Here is a 19,935-nt window from a genome sequence, read left to right as displayed (position 1 = left end):
AACCTATGCAACAGAGAATTGTACACAAGAGATTTTTTTTACTTGTGCCCTACCCCCTACATAAGGGACGCCTATTGGGAGATGTAGTTTTAGAGCCCAAGAATTCTGGGACTTGTAGTTTGCTTGCGGCAAAGAAATGGCCCCTGAGAGGTATCTACTAGGGTGAGATTTCTGAATGGTAAAGGTAGGAGACCTAAATTATTTATCAGAATCGTCTCTCTCCCGGGCTAGTCAGTAGCATTTTCAAGCACTTAGTATGTGCCCGGCACAATGCTAAACTCTGGGGAGACAGAGAAAGGCAAAAACTAGTCTCTGCTCTTTAGGACTCTGGCGTTATAAAGTGGGTGGGAGGCGCGAAGGAAAAGCAAGAGTCCTGCCAGATTATACATGGGATAAACGGGAGATAGTCGGGAGAGAGGAAAGGCACTAGCGCTAAGAGGGATCGGGAAAGACTTCCTGTAGAAGGTGGGACGTATCTGGGACTTAAACCACGGAAGGAAGGACAGCCAATGAAAAGCCCCGAGTGGGAGATGGAGTGTATTGTGGGAGGAGCCGCAGGGAAGGGGGCCTTTCTGGGCAGCTGAGCACTAAGGGAGTGAGGTGTCAGGAAAGGTAAGAGGGGACCGCGTGGTGAAGGAGCTCGGAGCACAGCCAAGGTGGGAAGTGTGCGTGTGCGTGCGTGTGCGTGTGCGTGTGCGTGCGTGTGCGTGTGCGTGCGTGCGTGTGAATATCATGCTCTTTCTCCCTTCCGCACTCTTACCCCACCGCGCTTCAGGGTATTTGGGAATGGGGAAAACAAAACAAAACAGAGAGTGGAAAAGAGATATTCCTCCCTGGGCTTGAGAAGTTACGCAACTATCTGTGAGAAAAGAGGAGGGCAAGAGAAGGGTCCTTGCTGACTGAAAAAAGGAAGACAATAAATAGATTGTCCAGGAATGGTTTCGGTGATATTCCGGACCTCTAGCCTCCATTCTGAGTTCGCTTTAAAAGGAGTTAGTAGATTCTCAAACTTTTTGGTCTCTTAAAAATTATTTGAAGATCCCCAGAGAATTTTTATGTAGATTATATCGATTGTTGCTTGCCATTTTAGAAATTAAAACATCTTTTATTGTTCTGTAAATATTTTTGACCTTAAGAACCCCATTTTTAGAAATTAAAATATCTTAGTATTGTTCTGTAAATATTTTTGACCTTAAGAACCCCATTTTTAGAAATTAAAACATCTTTTATTGTTCTGTAAATATTTTTGACCTTAAGAACCCCATTTTTAGAAATTAAAATATCTTAGTATTATTCTGTCAATATTTTTGACCTTAAGAACCCCATTTTTAGAAATTAAATTATCTTAGTATTGTTCTGTAAATATTTTTGACCTTAAGAACCCCATTTTTAGAAATTAAAATATCTTAGTATTATTCTGTCAATATTTCTGACCTAAAGAACCCCATTTTTAGAAACTGAAATATCTTAGTATTGTTCTGTAAATATTTTTGACCTTAAGAACCCCTGAAAGAATCTTGAGAATTTCTAGGGATAGGCTGCCTATATTTGGGGAACGACTATTTTAGATTGGCAGACCACTTTTGGAGTGGAAAAGGACTTTAGATATGGCAAAAAGGTTTCATTCTTTATTATTTGTGTCCCCAGAATCTAACAACATCGACTATATTATAAGTATTTTATAATTACTTATTGATTGATTGATCACCTCGTTTAGCCCCATTATGTTAAAAGACAAGAAAAGGACCCCCAGTTACATTTAACATATTGTAAAAAATATTGGATTTGTAGTCAGAGGACGTAGGTTCAAATCTTGGGCTAATTTCTTTTACTATTCTTATTCTGATATACTTCTCTTTTTTTTTTTTTTTTTTAATTTAATAGCCTTTTATTTACAGGTTATATGCATGGATAACTTTACAGCATTACAAGAGATTTGGCAATTGTTAACGCTGTAAAGTTACCCATGCATATAACCTGTAAATAAAAGGCTATTAAATAAAAAAAAATGAATTAATGGAGAAATAAAGGAGCAAAAATGGAATGATTCAGACAACGATAATATGAAAAAAATTTGAAAGAATTTAGAATCTTAATCAACACAATGATAAACCATGAGAATGAAAATGCCAAATTGCCAATTGCCAAATTGCCAAATTGAAAATGCCAATTGCCAAACCTCTTGTTCCAATTTTTCACCTCTTACCCCCCCCACCCCCTCCCCTAGATGGCAGGATGACCAGTAGATGTTAAATACATTAAAATATAAATTAGATACACAATAAGTATACATGACCAAACTGTTATTTTGCTGTACAAAAAGAATCAGACTTTGAAATATTATACAATTAGCTTGTGAAGGAAATAAAAAATGCAGATGGGCATATATATAGGGATTGGGAATTCAATGTAATGGTTTTTAGTCATCTCCCAGAGTTCTTTCTCTGGGCGTAGCTGGTTCAGTTCATTACTGCTCCATTGGAACTGATTTGGTTGATCTCGTTGCTGAAGATGGCCAAGTCCATCAGAACTGGTCATCATATAGTATTGTTGTTGAAGTATATAATGATCTCCTGGTCCTGCTCATTTCACTCAGCATCTGATATACTTCTCATTTGAAATAGATTCCTATAGACTGGTAATCAGGAATCCTTCTATTGTTTGACCTTATAAAGAGGTTTCTTTCTAGAGACTTGTTTTATAGGTGTTTGTAACATGTTTATAATTTTTTAAAAATCGATCAAAAGCACTTATTGATCATCTACAACATGCCAGAAACTGATAGGCACTGAAAATACAGATGCTTTCAAAGGAATTTATCATCAGTCTAGGGAGACATCATGCACAGGGATAAATAAGATAGATATAAAACACTTAAAAAGTGATATCAGGTAGGGTTGGAGACTTTGGGGAGTAAAAGATGGATCAGGGAATGTCTTGTGTAGAAGGAAGAATTTGAGCTGAGTTCAGTTTCCTGATTTGTAAAATGAACCAAATCATTCCTGAAGTTCCTTCCAGTTAAAATTTTTATGATTTTAGACCTCTTGCATTGCTCTTTAAAATATTTTTATGCGCACAAATCCTCCCTTTCTCCCAAAAAGTATCAAGGGAAAGTAGAGCATTGATAGCAAAATTTTTAAGGAAAGGAGCGCCACTACTTGTTATACATTCTCTCCAGTGGGAATCCTTGGAAAATTGTGGAGGGGGGCACAGCCAGCCTAGATACAACTTACATCTACCATGTAAGGTTTTAAGATATATTGTCCAGAAATCTCTGCAGTACAACTGGAGGGTGGGTTGAGAATGAACAGGTGAATGAATAAAACATAAAGGTTAGCTTTCAATCAAAATTCAATAAATGGAAATTTACCAATCATTTATTAGGTGCTCAGTATGTGTGAGTGTTTACATTATGCAAGTAATTTAAAGAAAAAATGGTACATTGCATTTTCTCAAAAAGGTTGGGGGAATATACTGAAAAGAATACTTTTTAGATCTAACTTAGTTTCAGTTGATCAAGGACGGACAGAAGCAGCTACACCCAAAGAAAGAACACTAGGAAATGAATATAAACTGCTTGCATTTTTGTTCTTCTTCCCGGGTTATTTATACCTTCTAAATCCAATTCTCCCTGAGCAACAAGAGAACTGTTCGGTTCTGCACACATATATTGTATCCAAGATCTACTGTAACCTATTTAACATGTATAGGATTGCTTGCCATCTGGAGGAGGGGGTGGAGGGAGGAAGGGGAAAAATCGGAGCAGAAGTGAGTGCAAGGGATAATGTTGTAAAAAATTACCCTGGCATGGGTTCTATCAATAAAAAGTTATTTAAAAAAAAAAAAAGAAAAGAATACTTTTTAGTCATTTCTGACTCAGTGGACCCACTTGGAATTTTCTTGGTATAGGTACTAAAATGGTTGGTTTTTTTTTTTTTTTTCTCCAGATCATTTTACAGATGAGTAACTCAGGCAAACAGGATTAAAGTGACTTGCCCAGAGTCCCATAGCTGGTAAGTGACTGAGGCCAGATTTGAAGTACGGAAGATAATTAGCTCCAACACTGTCCGTTATACCACCAAGTGCCCTTGGAGAAGAATATAAATATACACAAATAAGTTGTGAGCATTAAGAGCAGGACGCAGAGAGAAATGAAGAAAGTGTGAATATAACTGGCCTTGGCAATTCCATAAAAACTGAGGTTTCAAATGAAGCAGAGGAAGGGATCCCTTCAGAGACAGTGATCAGAAACCGAATTAAAAAACAAAACAAAAACAAACAAGCCCCAAAACTAGGTAAGCCAGAATTGTGGTTTAGATATTAAAGATAAAATTTAACAGGTATAAATAAATATAAAGACCCACATTTGGCCTTTAAAATCTGCTTGGAAAGGGAGCTATTTGAATGAAAATATATGGGGGCCTTTAGGCTTAATATAAATTATGTGATTGCTAAAAAAGCCCATTTCAATTCACTCTTTCTTCCTCAATTCTACAGTTGAGCTTTTATTTAATTTTAAAACTAGAACCTGTAATTTAATTGCTATAGTAACTCCTAGTGAGAGTGCTCTCTTTATCAAAACAGACCAGCAGAAATTATTCTGCAATTTATATAATCTTAGATAGTTGCTTGGAACTCAGTTAAGTAACTTGCCCAGGGTCATATAGTTTATATGTTACCTAAAGGACTTTGAACCAGATCTACATACTGAAGCTCTCTAGCCACTATATCATAGATGACTTTTACAACAGTATTTTTCCCAAAACATCTTTAGTCTTATGGCCCCAGGTATGTGGGTCTATAGTGCTAATTGAATTCAAGTCAAAATTCTTGCAGAGAATATTGATGCATGTTGTTCAGTTATGTCTGACTCTTCATTATTCTGTGAACCATACTGTCCATGGGATTTTCTTGACAAAGATGTTGGATTGATTCACTATTTTCTTCTCCAATGTGCTAAGGGAAACAGGTTAAGTGACTTATCCAGCTAGTAAGTGTCTGAGGCTGGATCTTTCTCAGAATTGTGTTTCTCTCATAAGGAATTTTAGAAGTCATTTAGATCCAAGCTTCTTAAACTTTTTCTATTCCTTTTTGCCCAATATTTACAGAACCTACAGTATACAGGTATACTGTATAAATATAGGTATACAAAAATAGGTATACAAATATAAAATAGGTATACAAATCAAACATTTATTGAAAACAAATTATAATTTTACAAATTTTACAAATAATTTCAAAACCCTGTAAGGGGTTATGAACTACAATTTAATAAGCTGGGTCTGAGCTAATTGATTATTTTCTGTTATTGTCCTATTTGCTTAATTGTGGCAAAACATTTTTTTCATTTGGCAAAGTTTAACCCCTCCTCATTCCCTACTTCCTCCCACCTACCAGTCCTATTCAATAGAGATGCTGAGGCTTCAAAGGAACAAATTTTGAAGGGCATCATTAAATCAACAACCTATGTTTATTATATATACGTCAGGCATTTTGCTAGGCACTGGGAATATTGACTTACTCCAGGGAAACTGTAACTGCTAATAGGATTTTACATTTTAGAGGGAAATAATGAGTACATATATAAGTTTATACCAAATAAATACCAGGTCAGCTTGTAGGGGCTTTAAAACCACTTCATATATATATAGAGAGAGTGCTGACTTTTGAGATAAATTTTGGAGAAAATGAAATTCTAAGAATTGAAAGTGAGAGGGATACATGGGGAAATAGCCAGAACAAAGGAGAAGAGATGAGAGATGGAGTGTTAGGTATGAAGACCCTATTTGCTATGGAGAACAGAATTTTTTGGCATCAGAAATACTAGTAAAATTCAAATTTAATGTTCTGTTATATCTGACTCTTTGTGACCTCATTTAGGAGATTTTCTTAGCACAGCTACTAGAGTGGTTTGCTATTTCCTCCAGTTTACTTTACAGGTGACAAAACTGTAAGCAAATAGGGCTAAGTAACCAGGGTCATACAGCTTATAAGTGTCTTAGGCCAGATTTGAAGTCAGTCTTCCTATGTCCACAAAACCATCTGACTGCCACCAAAAAGTCATAGTAACTTGTTTTCTCATCATAGTCATATGCCCTACCACATTTGCCAGATCACAAACTTATCAACCCTTATTCGGCCAGGTCTAAATACTTCCATTATTTCCATTACCTTATCTGACTTTGCAAAGTCATATGGAAACTTTGTCTATTGTACCAAATTGTTTTAAAGATAATAATAACCTTGAAAACCTGAATTATGGTTGGTTTGTGTATGTATTTGAGCTCTGTGTAGCATTATAATGGAGAGTTATTACAGTTTCATCCATGAAGTTCAACGTTTTTGACCCAACACTTTCTTACTGATTTTTTAAATTAATGATTGTTAGTTACATTATTCCCAAATTACAGCAGAATAAAAAAGAAATTTTTTTCTATTGACATTTCTCCACCTTGTTTGCTTGAACAAATGTTCTATCTTTATATTCAGTATCACTTCTGCAAGGTACCTTGTAAAGAAGCCATTTTTTTTTTCCTCTGAAGCTGTTTCTATATTCAGAGCTATTCCTATTGAGGGAAATTAGGTGGTGCAATGGATAGACAGTCAGTCCCAAGAGTCAGGAGTTGAGTTCAAATACTTAAATGTTTGACGCTTTGACACTTATTAACTGTGTGACATTAGACAGATTACTTAACCTTGATTGCATTACTCCCTACCCTCCAAGTAGAACTATCTTTCTGGATTAGGATCATAGAATAATTTGCAATAAAATTTAATCTGATAATGATTTTTCCTTGCACAATTTTTTTTTGGCTCATTCACTATCAGAGAATATGGCTTTGACATTAGCTTAATCAAAATAATTAAGAAGACAAATAAATATGCTCCAAAAATTTTTATAATATATTCCAAAGTTAAATGATGATTGTTTTTTGTACTCAAGGCATTTTAAAATGATCCATCCTGTTATTTACCTTAATTATGTTATATTGAAGCTATTCTTTTGGTTGCAGATCACAAACCAGCAACAAACATAGATACCTCAGGAACAAGCTCAAACACTAACATTACCTTTATTCTGACCAACACTACTCCCTGTAAAAATAAGAGTTATTGTTACTGAGGAAGGAAATCCTAGACTAGGAGTTCTTAACCTTTTGTGTGTCATGGGACCTTCTGACAGTCTGGTGAATCCTGTTTATCTCTTCCCAGAAGAATTTTTTAACATAAATTTTAGTTGCTAAATGCAGAAAATAAAATATGCAGAATACAGATAGAAAACCAATTATATTGAAATATGTGTGTGTGTGTGTGTGTGTGTGTGTGTGTGTGTGTGTGTGTATTTAAAGACCAAATTCTTAGATCCTAAGAGTCCATGTTCTAGGGGTTGAAAACAAGTTATATATTTAAAGTACCATGGTTTTTCACCCCCAAATTGAGTCACCAATAGTCATTGATTAAAAAGGCTAACCATTCAAGTCTGTACAGAAATCCAGATTTAAAACTGATATATAGCATAAAAATAGAATAGAGAGATTTTAGTTTTATGTTAGTTTATATTTCCTCAGGAATCTTGGCTGAGGAGCAGTCAATAATTTAAGGTGGGAGGTATTTAGAAAACTTGAAATCAGGGAGCATATATTTATTAGGTGTATTTTACCTTTGGGATGTGGATATGTGTATAACGGAAAAAAATTTTAAGCAAGAGGCTTACAATCACTGATCATCGAGCTGGAATAGGCCTGTGATATATTCTCCACCCTCTTTCATATAGCTGAGGAAATTGGGTTGAGCAAAATAGGGTAACTTACCAAAAATCACAAAGCAAATATCATATTTAATATTAGGATCCACATTTTCTAAACAAATTCTGTGTCTCAGTTATGACAATGGTAATGTTCTTCTTACTTCTCTTTCCCCCATTGCTTCCTTACCTCTTAAGAAAAACTTTAAATATATTTTCGATTCTCAGAACAACTATATGGATCCTTTTCTTTGGTTTTTCCATTCCTTTTATACATTGCCTAAAAACAAAGCAAGAACATCTAAAATTTATTAACAAAAGATTTGAAAAGCAGGAAACAAAAGAACTGATAAAATACAAAACAGCTCACAAAGGTAGGAGGAGGGAGGCAAATTTTTATCACATCTCATATTTCCACTTTATTGTCAGAGGGCATGTAAATTTTTAGTCAAGACTGCAATGAAACCCCTTCATCTCTTCATGAACATTCTTCACGAACAGCTGCCTTAAGACTCTGTCTGCATTCAGAAGGGTCAGAGCCTATCTTGGGCTTATACAACTGATACTTAACCTAAACGCTATCCATTTCTGGCCAAGCTGCCATTGGTTTTGTTACTGTCAGTCAGCATTTTACACTGAGAAAATGCTTCCAGAATCTTGTAACAGATGTTATTTCCCTTTGGGAAAATGAAAGATCTAAAATACAACCCTTTTAGCAATCAATTTGAAGTGTGTGAGAGTCAGGGTTCATCATTAGTCTTCAAGAATTCAAAGAGATTCTCTTACAGTCACAAGAGTTTATACCCTTGTTGATAGGCTAGTCTTTAAGAAAATCTAACAATTAGAGGAAGTTTGGGAAGAGTTTTATATGCTGAAAATTTGTAGCTTAGCTATTGGACTAACAGCTTTACAAGGTTATAAATTTTAAAAGAAAGATTAGAAAGGGCCTTTTCATTAAGGTAAGGAGACAGGATGTCTTAGCAACATACTGTTGATCAGACAGGATAGGGGTTTTGCAGGAGACAAAGAGCAACAGAGAAGAGGTTTTATTGCTTCACATTCTTTAACTAGATAGTCAGTTTTGAGAGGATTCTGGGCTCTGACCCATCAAATTGAAGCCAGTGAATTCCCCAGAATGATATTTTTAAATGCATAAAATACATAAGATTACAATATGAGCAATTATGTTGAAATACATGTATCAAATTAATATGTGTGTGTTTTTTTTAAGTTCATAGCACCAGGTTAAGAACTCTTGATTAAGAATCCTCTGTGATATAGTGGATAGAATATTAGATCGTAACTCAGCAACACATGGATTCAGATCCTGCCCCTTCCAGTTCTACATTACATGATCCATGATCTGAGGCTTCTCAGTAATTCTTTTCAGTTCTTATAGGCCTCAGCTAATTATATGGAAATTGGAATTAATAATGCTTGTAATACCACCTTCAGGTGGTAGCTGTGACACTTCCATGAAAAAATTGGGTCAAATGTTTTTGCAAACTATGAAGTGCTATATAATTGTAGTTATTGTTGGTAAATTAACTGTCCTTTGTTTCTTCAGATAAGTGGGCTCTGCCTCCTTTCCCTTTTTATTCTTCCTTTGTTCTCTTCTGGTGATCTCTAGTCAGGAGCAGTTTCACAGTTGATCCAATATGTGGGAGCCCTCCTGGAAGGTAAGGAAAATTTTGAAATTCAAAAGGTTAGATTTGTGCTTTAGACATAATGTCTGTGCTAAGGATGTCCAAAAAAATTCTAATAGAAATCTAAATGGCAGCGTTTTCCCTACTTAGTGGCTGATTGGTAATACTGATCCAAACTCAGGAGTTGAAATTGGCAACTAGAAAGACCTGGAAAACTTATTACTGTGTACACCAACTGACTGGTATCCATAATCACTCATTAAAAAAAAAAAAAAAGCAAAAAGTTTGAAGGAAGAGAAGAAATTCTTATGAAAATAATGGTTTTCAAAGAAAGATGATTAACCTGTGACATGCTATAAGAAACAAGGTGTATTAGCTAAGACTTAAATTAGCTAAGACTCAAAATCAAAAAAAGCTAAGACTCCTATTTTAATAGGAGCAATAAGGGACCAGGTAGAAAGATTTCTTTTTCTCCTCCCCCAAGCAAGCTATATTTAAGAAAAGATATATTTATGTATACATATGTAGATATATAAATACATATATACACATCTCACATACACACACATGTCTTTCCTATCCTTGCTGCCTCTTTAATTAAATTCTGCTCCATAACTTGCCTTGCTATTACTTAAGTTCCCCCCTCTCCCCCCAACCAAAGGTCTCTCCCTTATCTTCTTCTCTCACCTGTTACTTCCCCATCTGCCCATCTCTCCTGCCTTTTTTCTTTTTAAATTTTGGAGGGTGTCATACCCTTCATGATATATGTGTAATGTTGCCTATTGAACTCACTCCCAATATGAGTAGATTTTCAGGACTATAAGCCCTCCTCCCCCCCTCTAATGCTTCTGTGTCTATTCTTCCTCTGCACCTTATTTGCATAACATGATTGCTATTTTTGCTTAAACTATCTTAACCTTAACTCTTTCTTTTTGAGCTATCCTATTATTGATGTGAATCTTATATACATACATGTGTGTATATATACATATATGTATACATATATAAAAAAATAAATATAAAAAATTTTTTTTAATGTTTAAACAGTTTGTCCATGTTAAGTTAACTAAAATTCTTTTTTTGATTCTTATATGTTAAATTTCGTGTTAAGTTCAGATTTGGTTGATAATGTTCATTTTTTTCTCATTAGAATTATAATTTGGCTGGATGTGATATTTTTGGCCACAGGCCTAGTTCTTTTGATTGTTGGTAGATATGATTCCAGGACCTACATTCTTTTATTGAAGCTGCTGATAAGTTTTGTGCAATTCTAATTGTAGCTTCAGCTTGTACAATTCAATTATACAATTGAATTGGTTTGGTTTTTTTCCTTGTAAAATTTTCTCTTTAATCTGGGGGTTTTGGAATTTGGCAATAATATTCCTATGTGTTTTCCACACAGGATCTCTTTAAGGTAGTGATCGGTGGATTTTTTTTTTTTTTCTATTTCTATTTTTCCCTCATATTCTATCACTCCTATTCAATTTTCTTAGATTATTTCCTGCATTAGTGTGTCAAGGCTCTCTTTTTGGTCCCAACTTTCTGGCAGTTCAATTCTTCTTATATTTTCTCTTCTTGATCCTATCTCCAGATTTTGTTTATATTTATGTTTCACATTCTGTTCTATTTTCTCATTCTTTATCATCTGTTTTGTTATTTCTTGGTCTCTCATAGTTTCACTGACTTCTCCTTGCCCAGTTCTAATTTTCAAAACATTATTTTTATCTTTGAGATTCTGTACCTCTTTTTCTAGTTGCTTAAGCTTTTTTCATTATCTTCTTGTTTTCCTTGGATGGCTTTTATATATTTATTTTGTATATCCTTAATGTCTGTCATTTGATTTTTAAATTCTTTTTTGATTTCTTCTATAAATTCTCTTTGGGCAGGGAGCCATTTCACATTACTGTTTGGGGAGAAGCTTTTTTTTTTTAACTAAAATGTCCTTCTCTGAAGATGAACCCCCATCTTCCCTATTTCCTTAATATATTTCAATGATGGGATTCTTCTTTGCTGGTTTATTTTTTTAAAATAAGCGGTATTAGTGTAAGCACTTCTAATTTGGGGGGTGCCTCTAGTTTCCCTTCAGCTCTCCTCTCTGACCAGGAACCCCAAACCAAGAGCTCTCCCCTCCTGCAATTGCCCACAGACAGCAGTGTCCCTGCCCAGCTGTCTCTAAACTCACCAAGCACTGGTTCCTTCTTGCCCAGGACTGAGTCTCAGCAGCAGCTGGGCCTGGGGTTCCCAGTCAGCCCACGTTCCCTCACTTCACAAACAGTCCAGGCTAAAGTTTCTGGGGTTCCTGCTGAGGCTCTAGTAGATGGTATTTCCAGATACAATTATTTTTTTTCCTTTTTGTGAGGAAATATAAGTGAAGTCCTGAATATGTGACAAGGGCAAGATCACTCTATTCTTAAAAGTTGCATTTTGAGAATGGTCATATTCAATTCATTATCTCCTTGCCATATGGCTTACACCATTAGGTTGTATAGTTCATGTGTCGTAAGAAAAACATTAATGGAACCCCAGAATATCAGATCTAAAAAGGGAATTCACAGGCTTATTTCAATCCATACTTAAAAATTAATTCCCTTTGATATTCCTGACAAATAATCATCCAGCATTTGCTCAATGAGATGAGCAAGTCTCCAAAACCAATGAGGTATCATGTTGTAGTTGTTAAGAGTACTCAAGAAGACCTGAATTTGAATTCTGATTTATTCAATTACTAGCTATATAATACTGGAGAAAAAACTCTTCTGAGCCTCTGTTTTTTCACCTTTAAAATGGGGGCTTTGTAGTCAATGATCTCTATAAAGTTCTTTCTGGTTTTAAATCTATGATCCTATGTCTTTCAAGGCAGCTATTTGGATCACTTGATGATAGAGTTTTCTTTTTCTTTTTTTTTTTTTTTAATGATTATAGCTTTTTGTTGACAGAACATATGCATGGATAATTTTTCAACATTATCTCTTACACTCACTTCTGTTCCAACTTTTCCCTTCCCTCCCTCCACCCCCTCCCCTAGATGGCAGGCAGTCTCATACATGTTAAACATGTTAAAGTATATCTTAAGTACAATATATGTGTACACATCTGTACAATTCTCTTGTTGCACAAGAAAAATTGGATTCAAAAAGGTAAAAATAACTTGAGAAGAAAAACAAAAATGCAAGCAGTCCACATTCATTTCCCAGTGTTCTTTCTCTGGGTGTAGCTTGTTCTGTCCATCATTGATCAATTGGAACTGAATTGGATCTTCTCATTGTCGAAGATATCCACGTCCATTAGAATATATCCTTACATAGTATTGTTGTTGAAGTGTATAATGATCTCGTGGTTCTGCTCATTTCACTTAGCCTCAGTTCATGTAAGTCTCTCCAAACTTCTCTGTATGATGATAGACCTTTAATTATTAGGAAGCTGTATCTTATATCAAGCCTAAATCTGCTGTTCCAACTTATGCCCATTGCTCCTAGTTCTGACTGTTGAGGGCCAAGCAGAATTAAGTCAGATCCCCCTTTCTATAACAGCTCTTCAGATACTTAAAGACAATTGTCATGTCCTATTGTGCCTGTTCTTCTCCAGAATAAATAGTCCCAGTTCTTTCAAGTATTTTTCCTCACGTTTCTGATATTGATCTCTCTAACTAGCTTTTAGGATGTGAAAGATATAATTCCTTAGGAAATGGTGGTTTTTCTCTGTCAATGTCTGCTATTATACCTTCTCATTTTTTTAAGAATCAGTAACTTATTTAAATAGGTCCAATTGGAGTTTCCTAATTAATAAACCTATTATTTTTATTCCATCTTACTTTTTCTAAAACAGACAAAAATTTCAAAGAGGACTTCCACAGACAGTCTTGTCATTAAAATATAATCAGTTTTGCTCTTAGTAATATAATTTGGTCTCATATCCAAGACCTCCTGACTCTGGGTTATCTTGTAATTTTACACTAAATGGAACTCCCAATGAAGAAACTTTCCTCTATCAATGTAAACTCTCTTCTTGGGCAAATCAAGCATGATGTATATAGTAATGAGACTTTCTTGGTGTCTAGTATAAGATCTAGTTTGCACAAAGAGATAGAGACTTGAAACTGCCTTAGCGACAAAGTAGTTGATCTTATTTGACAATTACAAAGGAAAGATAGAAGTTACAACAGTTTAGATGATAAACTCATTTGTAAAATATTATGAAGAAGGAGAATAGAATTTTTTGAGCATTATTACTTCATAAAACCGCAAAAAGGAAAAAGTAAGTTGATTGAAAAGTTTAGCAAAGAGACCTATTTAAACCAGATCATCTCAGCATTTAAGGATAGACTTTAAACTATTTTCTCTTTCAGGAATAGTCAATTCATTGTATTTGGAATCTTACTCCTCTGTATGTGGCTTGAGAAAGGATGACTGTCACTAAAGAAAACAAAAGTGAAAAGAACTGAATAAAACCAAGGATATAGAGGAGGCTACACTTGAAGTGACACAACTTTGAAAACACTGAGGGATCAATTCTTAACATATCTGAAACAAGGGAGGATAATAAATATTTGGAAAAATATTAGGACTTTATTATTGTGAAAAAATCAACATCAGTAACTGATTTTCCATAATCTGCTTTCCTTCTCTGTAAAATCTTTATTAAGTTCAAGTCTAGAATTTGTTAAAATATATACCAAAAGGATACTCAAATTATTTTCCTATACTGGAATTCCATGGCATTTGATACTGCTTTATATAAGTAAGGTTTGAAAGTTATATGTTGTATTATTATACAGCAACACTATTCTTTGTTTTATTTTATTTTGAAGCTTTTTATTTTCTAAACATATGCAAAGATAATTTTTCAACATTGACCCTTGCAAAACCTTAATACTATTCTTTGATACAGGAATTGACCTATATTTGAAATGTTTATCATAAAGTCCATTTTTATAGAATAAGACTGTGCCCCAGTTATTCTATAGTAAATTGTCCTATCAAAGGGGACTATTTACCTTGAGATTTTTATGGGGGAAGAGATTAACTTTGTTGAGGGAAAAAATGATTGGAATGAGGGTAGGAATGCCAATGTTTCCAGTTAGGAAGTAAAAATAATTGAATGGAAACCTACATAAAATGTTCAAAAGCACTATTCATATTTTAATATAGAATCACAAAATGTTGGAAATAGAAAGAACTTTAAGGATTATTTGGTTTAACCATCTCATTTTAGAGATGATAAAAGATGTCCCTGAAAGAAATTAGAAATTAGTATATAGTGGGTTCCTTTTTCCCAGATGTTTTCAAACAAAATCTAGGTGGTCAGTTGTTAGGTACAGTATGATTTGGGCATGATTTTAACTAGATGACATTTTAGGTTCCTTCCAGTTCTGAGATTCTCTGCTCTATGAAAAGTCTTAAGTGCAATGTGATATTTCAGGAGGAAGAAATTACTTTCGTCCAGGAGATTTTGAGGACTAGGGAGGACTTTATGGAACTCATCTCTGAGTTTGGCTTTTATGGGTGGGAAGCAGGATTAGGAAGTGGAACAAGAACAGTATGAGCAAAATTATAGAGAAGAAAGAAACTGTCTAAGATAGAGGTCAGGAGCATATCAGTTTGGTCATAACTGAAAGGTGATTAGAAAGAGCCAGATTGAATTCATCAAAAGTTTATGCCTTATTTAATACATAGTGAGAGTTACAAATTTCTGGGGTAGAAGAAGACATATCTCAGTTTTACATTAGGAAAATAATATAAACCATGGTGAAGGATTGATTAAAGAGAGTATGGAGAATGAAAAGGAAGACTACTTTGAAAGCTATTACAGTTATCTAGATAAGAAAGGAGGGCTCGAACTCCTATAGTAATCTATACCACTTTGCAATTGGTTAGCTATTGGGAGTTAAGGAGAGAAAGAGACAGAGATGATTCGCATATTATGGTGATCATTGTGATGATGGTGGTGTTTTTCAACAGAAATAGAAGAATTAGAGGGAGGTGCAGATTTTGGGGGAGAAGATAGTAGCTACTTTCAGCTGTTTGAAATTGTCCTCTTGAAGAGGATGATTTAGATTTGGTCTGCTTGGCTTCCATGTACTGAACTTGAATTACTAAGAAACAAATTTTGGCTTGATATACGGAAAACATCTTAATAATTTACAAATATTTGGGTGGGGGAGCAAGTCACTTGCTGTGTGCCTCAATCTTTTTCATCTGTATAATGGAGATAATAATAGAGTCTACTTCACTGGGTTTCTAATATCAAAGGATATATAAAGTGTTTAGCAAACCTTAAAAGCTTTATGTAAATTTTAGCTTTTGTTACTTTTTTAATCCTCAAGTGGAAATGTTAATAGGCAACCCGAAGAAAAGAGGAATTATAGCATTGTAGACTTTTCTGGGACTTTAGACACTTTTAGTGTCTATGACCCCACTTTTAGTCATGGGGTCATAATAAATTTAGAGTCAGAAGGTACACTTAGAGACCATCTAGTCCAACATTTTCTTTTTATGAATGAGGAGCTGAGTTTCAGGATGCTGGCTTGCCCTGTTCCCCCAAACCTCAGTAGCAAAGCTGGACTTTGAATCTCAGGTCCTTTGAACCAAAATCCAACATGATTTCCACTGTTACATATAGTCCAATGCTTGATTTCATATGTAGGATCAGAGGAATGAAAATGATTTGTACAGCTATTCCAAAGATAGTCAGTGGCAGAGCCATGATTCTAGTCCTGGCGGGTGCCATCTTTTTTTCTAGGAAGCATCACATATAATATGGTGTTTTGCAAAGCATGTATAATATAAATTGAATGGTTAGTGCTTGAATAAACACAGGTTAGCCATGTTAATAATTGTGCATATGTGAATAATAGTCATATAAGAAGCAGACAGCAAAGATGAAGAAGTTATCAGAAGAAATGCCAGATAAGAACTATCAAAACACCTCAAAAATTACTTCTCTTTTCTTTAAGGCTTTGGAAAATTTTCCACTTCTGCTCTATATTTTGATTGCAAAATCTATTATTCTTTGCTTGGCATTTGCTGGAGCCAAAATGTGGCAGAGGAAAAGACTGGAAGCACAAATACAAAAAAAATTGGAGGCCACACAGAAAAAGACCATTGAGAAGAAAGAAGAATGATGTATGTCACAGAGGTACTTTGGATTTTTCTGGTATATGATTCATATGGCTAGTAAATGTATTTGTAATAGATTTGAAAGTTAGTTGCTACAACTTTTCTATAAAATTGCCACCTGACTTTTTGCAAGGCAAGGTCTTTATGTTCTTAGGTGAACTGCTTTTGTTTCTTCATATTTAAAGTGGGCTTTTACTTTGTATCCTGGAAACACTGAGAAAAAATATTTATTATAATATTTTATAAGTGACTCTAGACAACCATTTTAGACGTACTTAGTTTAAAAAGAAAATGACTTAAGCAGCAATTTTCATGGAATGAGCTCTGGAAATACATTTTGAATTTTTTTCTTCCAAGCCAGAGAGTAATGTTCTGTTAAAGTTCATACAAACCAGAGTACTTAATAACTGTTTATTAAGAACCTGCCATGTTAAAATTATAGAGGGAGCCATAGCATAGTAGATAGAAAATTGAAATTTTCCTTTCTTTCTCAGTGAATTCAGGGCTTATCTTCAATATACAGTGATGCTCCCTCAACTACCAAAACTTCCTGGCTCCTCAGTCTATTCTGTTCTCATGATCTACTCCTGTGTACCACCTCATCTGCACAAACATGATCATATTCCTGATTTTGCCATCACTCACAGGTGTTCTAGCTCCATATTCTTGAACTCCAAAATTCCTTTATCTGATTGTAATCTTTTTCATTTTATCTTTCCCTGTACTTTATGATCCCTAACTCTATTCATCCCATCATCATGTCCAATCTCTTTATTCCTTAGTTTTTTCCTTAGGCCATCACTCTTGCATTGGCTACATTTTCCTCACTTTGCTTTCTTGATCAGTGAGTTAAAATCAACAATATTATCCATTTAAATCCCTTATCCCTTTTTCATAACACTAAGTATTTTTAAACCCCAACCTTGGATTACTCTTGATCAATCCATTAAACTCAACAATGTTATGCATTAAAATCCCTTACCCCTTTTTATATCACTAAATCAAGTCTTGCTAAACCCTTATCTTGGATTACTCCTACCATCTACAACTTCTTCAGTCCTGTTTATGTGCTGCTGGACAGAATTGGAGGAAATCATAAAATGGTACTGACTGGGTCCTCCACAGTTCAATACTATATAACTCTAACTGGGCTCTGGATTGTAGCGAGGCAATCCTTTTGTGCCTTCTTAATCAGTTTTCTGTTCCACTTGCTGCAGTGGCTATTCCAAACTTTTTCATCCCTTATTAAATTTTCCCCTCCCTCTCAGTTGAGGACCTTGCTTCATAATTTCCTGGGGGGGGGGGAGGGAGAGAGAGGGGAGTGGAGAGAAGCATTTTTCTGAGAGCTCTCTCTTCTCTCTCCTTATGTCACTCAGATAGCTTTCTCTCCAGCCCGAAATGCTCTTCCTCTTTCCTTCCTCAACTCTGACTCCTCCCTTCTCTGGTTTCAAGATTATTTTTACCTTCTGTAGGAGCTCTCTCCTGGCCCCATCCTCTCAATCTCCAGCCCCACTATTAGTGCCTTAACTCTGAGATCACCTTCTACTAGATCACCTTCTACTTACAATTCTTGTATCTTGTGTTTACAATTACTAGCATCTTGTGTCCTATTAAATTGTGGGCTTCTTGAGAAGAGAGACTATGATTTTGTCTTTCTTCACATTTTCATCACCTAGCAGAGTGCCTAGCAAATAGTAAACAATAAATGTTTCTTGACTAATTGGTTGATTAGGAACCAGGAAGATCTGAATATTTAAGTCCCACTTCTGCCACATACTGGCTGCATGATCTTGGACAAATCACTTAAACCTTTCAGTGCCCCACATCATTCTCTAAGAATATAAATTGCAGAGCAGAATACTGATCTGCTTTGGTAGGGGGGGTTTCTTTTATTGGCAGAGGAAGTTTCTTATCAATGATATCACAGGTCTGTTTTATTTTAATGTTCTCAGACTGGGAATACAAATGTCTCTACTATGTCCTCAGCTGGGGATACAGAAATGAATCCTATATCTAGTCAATCACATATATGAATTACCTCTTAAGATTTATTTTTGTCCCTCTCTTCATGATGAAATAAGTTCTCCATCTCCTGACTTTAAAAGAAATCTGCTTAAAATTACTGTTAGTGACATAAATCCATTTGAAAGGACTTAAAATACAGATTATGAAAAGAAAATGTCATAGAAATGCTGCATACTTGTGTTCAAGATATAATTTTATCTTGTAGTCTTTCTGCAGCCAAGAAAAAGAATTAATAACAAGTGTGGGAATATAAAAAAACTTAAGAGTTAGTCAGTGATCTCCCACAATTCTTAGAATTTAGAGAGCAAGAAAAGTAAAGAAAAGTTTGAATTCTAAAAACTCCAACTTCAAGTTGGCAGGTGCAGGTTATTTTGTGTTTCTCCTATAGTTTTTTAAATATTGGATAATGATGTTTTAACTAAGTTGGCAATTTTTGAGGAAACAATTTGTAAAGGAAATTTGTATCCACCAAACAAAACCAAGTTTTGAGACAAAATCTTAATTATAAAGTAAAATATGGAAAGTGATAGTGATTATTTCTCCAAATACTGACTAATCTCTTAAAACATTTTCTTTCTAGGTTTTACAAATTGTCTGACGATTTGGATAGACTCCAGTTCTAGGAGTGTGGTGTGTCAAGGGATTATATCCTCACCTGTAACTTCAACTTAAAACAGTGTATAAGTTGGCATATGCTTTATTAGGAATTGGCATATAATTTACATATTAAAATGGTTTTCTCAATTTGTTGTCTGTGAATTTCTGAATACTTAGAATTTGTCATGGTATTTAGAACTTCTAGAATCCTTCTAGCCTAGTATTGTCATCAAAGATTTTTTTTAAAATTACATTAATATAGTTTGTTTTTACCTCATCTTCATTTGGGAATACATTCTTTCCTTTTCTTCTTTCCACTGAGACATCCTGTATAATATACTTTTTTAAAAGTAAAGACAGTGAGAAAGATGAAAGGCTCAACTGGTCACTGAAAGCCAAGAGGGTAAGAAATACCATCTGACTTACCCACAAATTTAGCTGCTTTTCCATTTTTTCCCTTATCATGAACTTGAGAGGTGACTAGCACTTTCTGAAGTAGATTTACAAATACTTTTACAAACATTTTCTTTCTTTTTGCAAATATAAACTTGCACATCATTGTGCCTCTCATTTTTTTTTCTATTGCAGTTAGCTGTGAATATGCTCAGTTGCCAACATAAAAGTGAAAATAAGGTTATTAATACAATCAAGCAAATAATTGAAGTCATGTAAGTTAAACTCAAAGGAATATAGAGGATTGACAGTAATAATATATTTTTGGCTTGTTATTACAAACTAAAATATTGTTACAATAATTTAAATCATATCTGGCAATAAGCTGACTCATTTCCTTTATTTTTCTTGATAT

The 19,935-nt window shown here is 34.6% G+C and overlaps 1 protein-coding gene across 6 annotated transcripts; it reads left to right on the top strand.

The window, feature by feature from the left end:
* Positions 1-107: 107 nt before the first annotated feature.
* SMIM11A (small integral membrane protein 11A) lies at positions 108-19,274 on the top strand. 6 transcript variants are annotated; one of them, XM_031959315.1, is made up of 5 exons: positions 108-184; positions 3,948-4,013; positions 9,312-9,423; positions 16,343-16,524; positions 19,111-19,274. In XM_031959315.1, the coding sequence occupies exons 3-4, from the start codon at positions 9,403-9,405 to the stop codon at positions 16,508-16,510; spliced, it is 189 nt and encodes a 62-aa protein (XP_031815175.1). In that variant the 5' UTR covers positions 108-184; positions 3,948-4,013; positions 9,312-9,402; the 3' UTR covers positions 16,511-16,524; positions 19,111-19,274. The 6 variants fall into 6 exon arrangements, with proteins under 6 accessions (XP_031815175.1, XP_031815179.1, XP_031815178.1 ...); XM_031959319.1 differs by lacking the exon at positions 108-184 and adding an exon at positions 244-656 and having other exon boundaries at positions 16,343-16,511; XM_031959318.1 differs by lacking the exon at positions 108-184 and adding an exon at positions 458-656 and having other exon boundaries at positions 9,375-9,423.
* The last annotated feature ends 661 nt before the right edge of the window (positions 19,275-19,935 follow it).

This window comes from Sarcophilus harrisii, chromosome 3 (genome assembly GCF_902635505.1).
Source record: "Sarcophilus harrisii chromosome 3, mSarHar1.11, whole genome shotgun sequence".
NCBI lineage: Eukaryota > Metazoa > Chordata > Mammalia > Dasyuromorphia > Dasyuridae > Sarcophilus > Sarcophilus harrisii.
The sequence above is the reverse complement of the archived record's forward strand: the minus strand, read 5'-3'. Positions and strand labels throughout refer to the sequence as shown.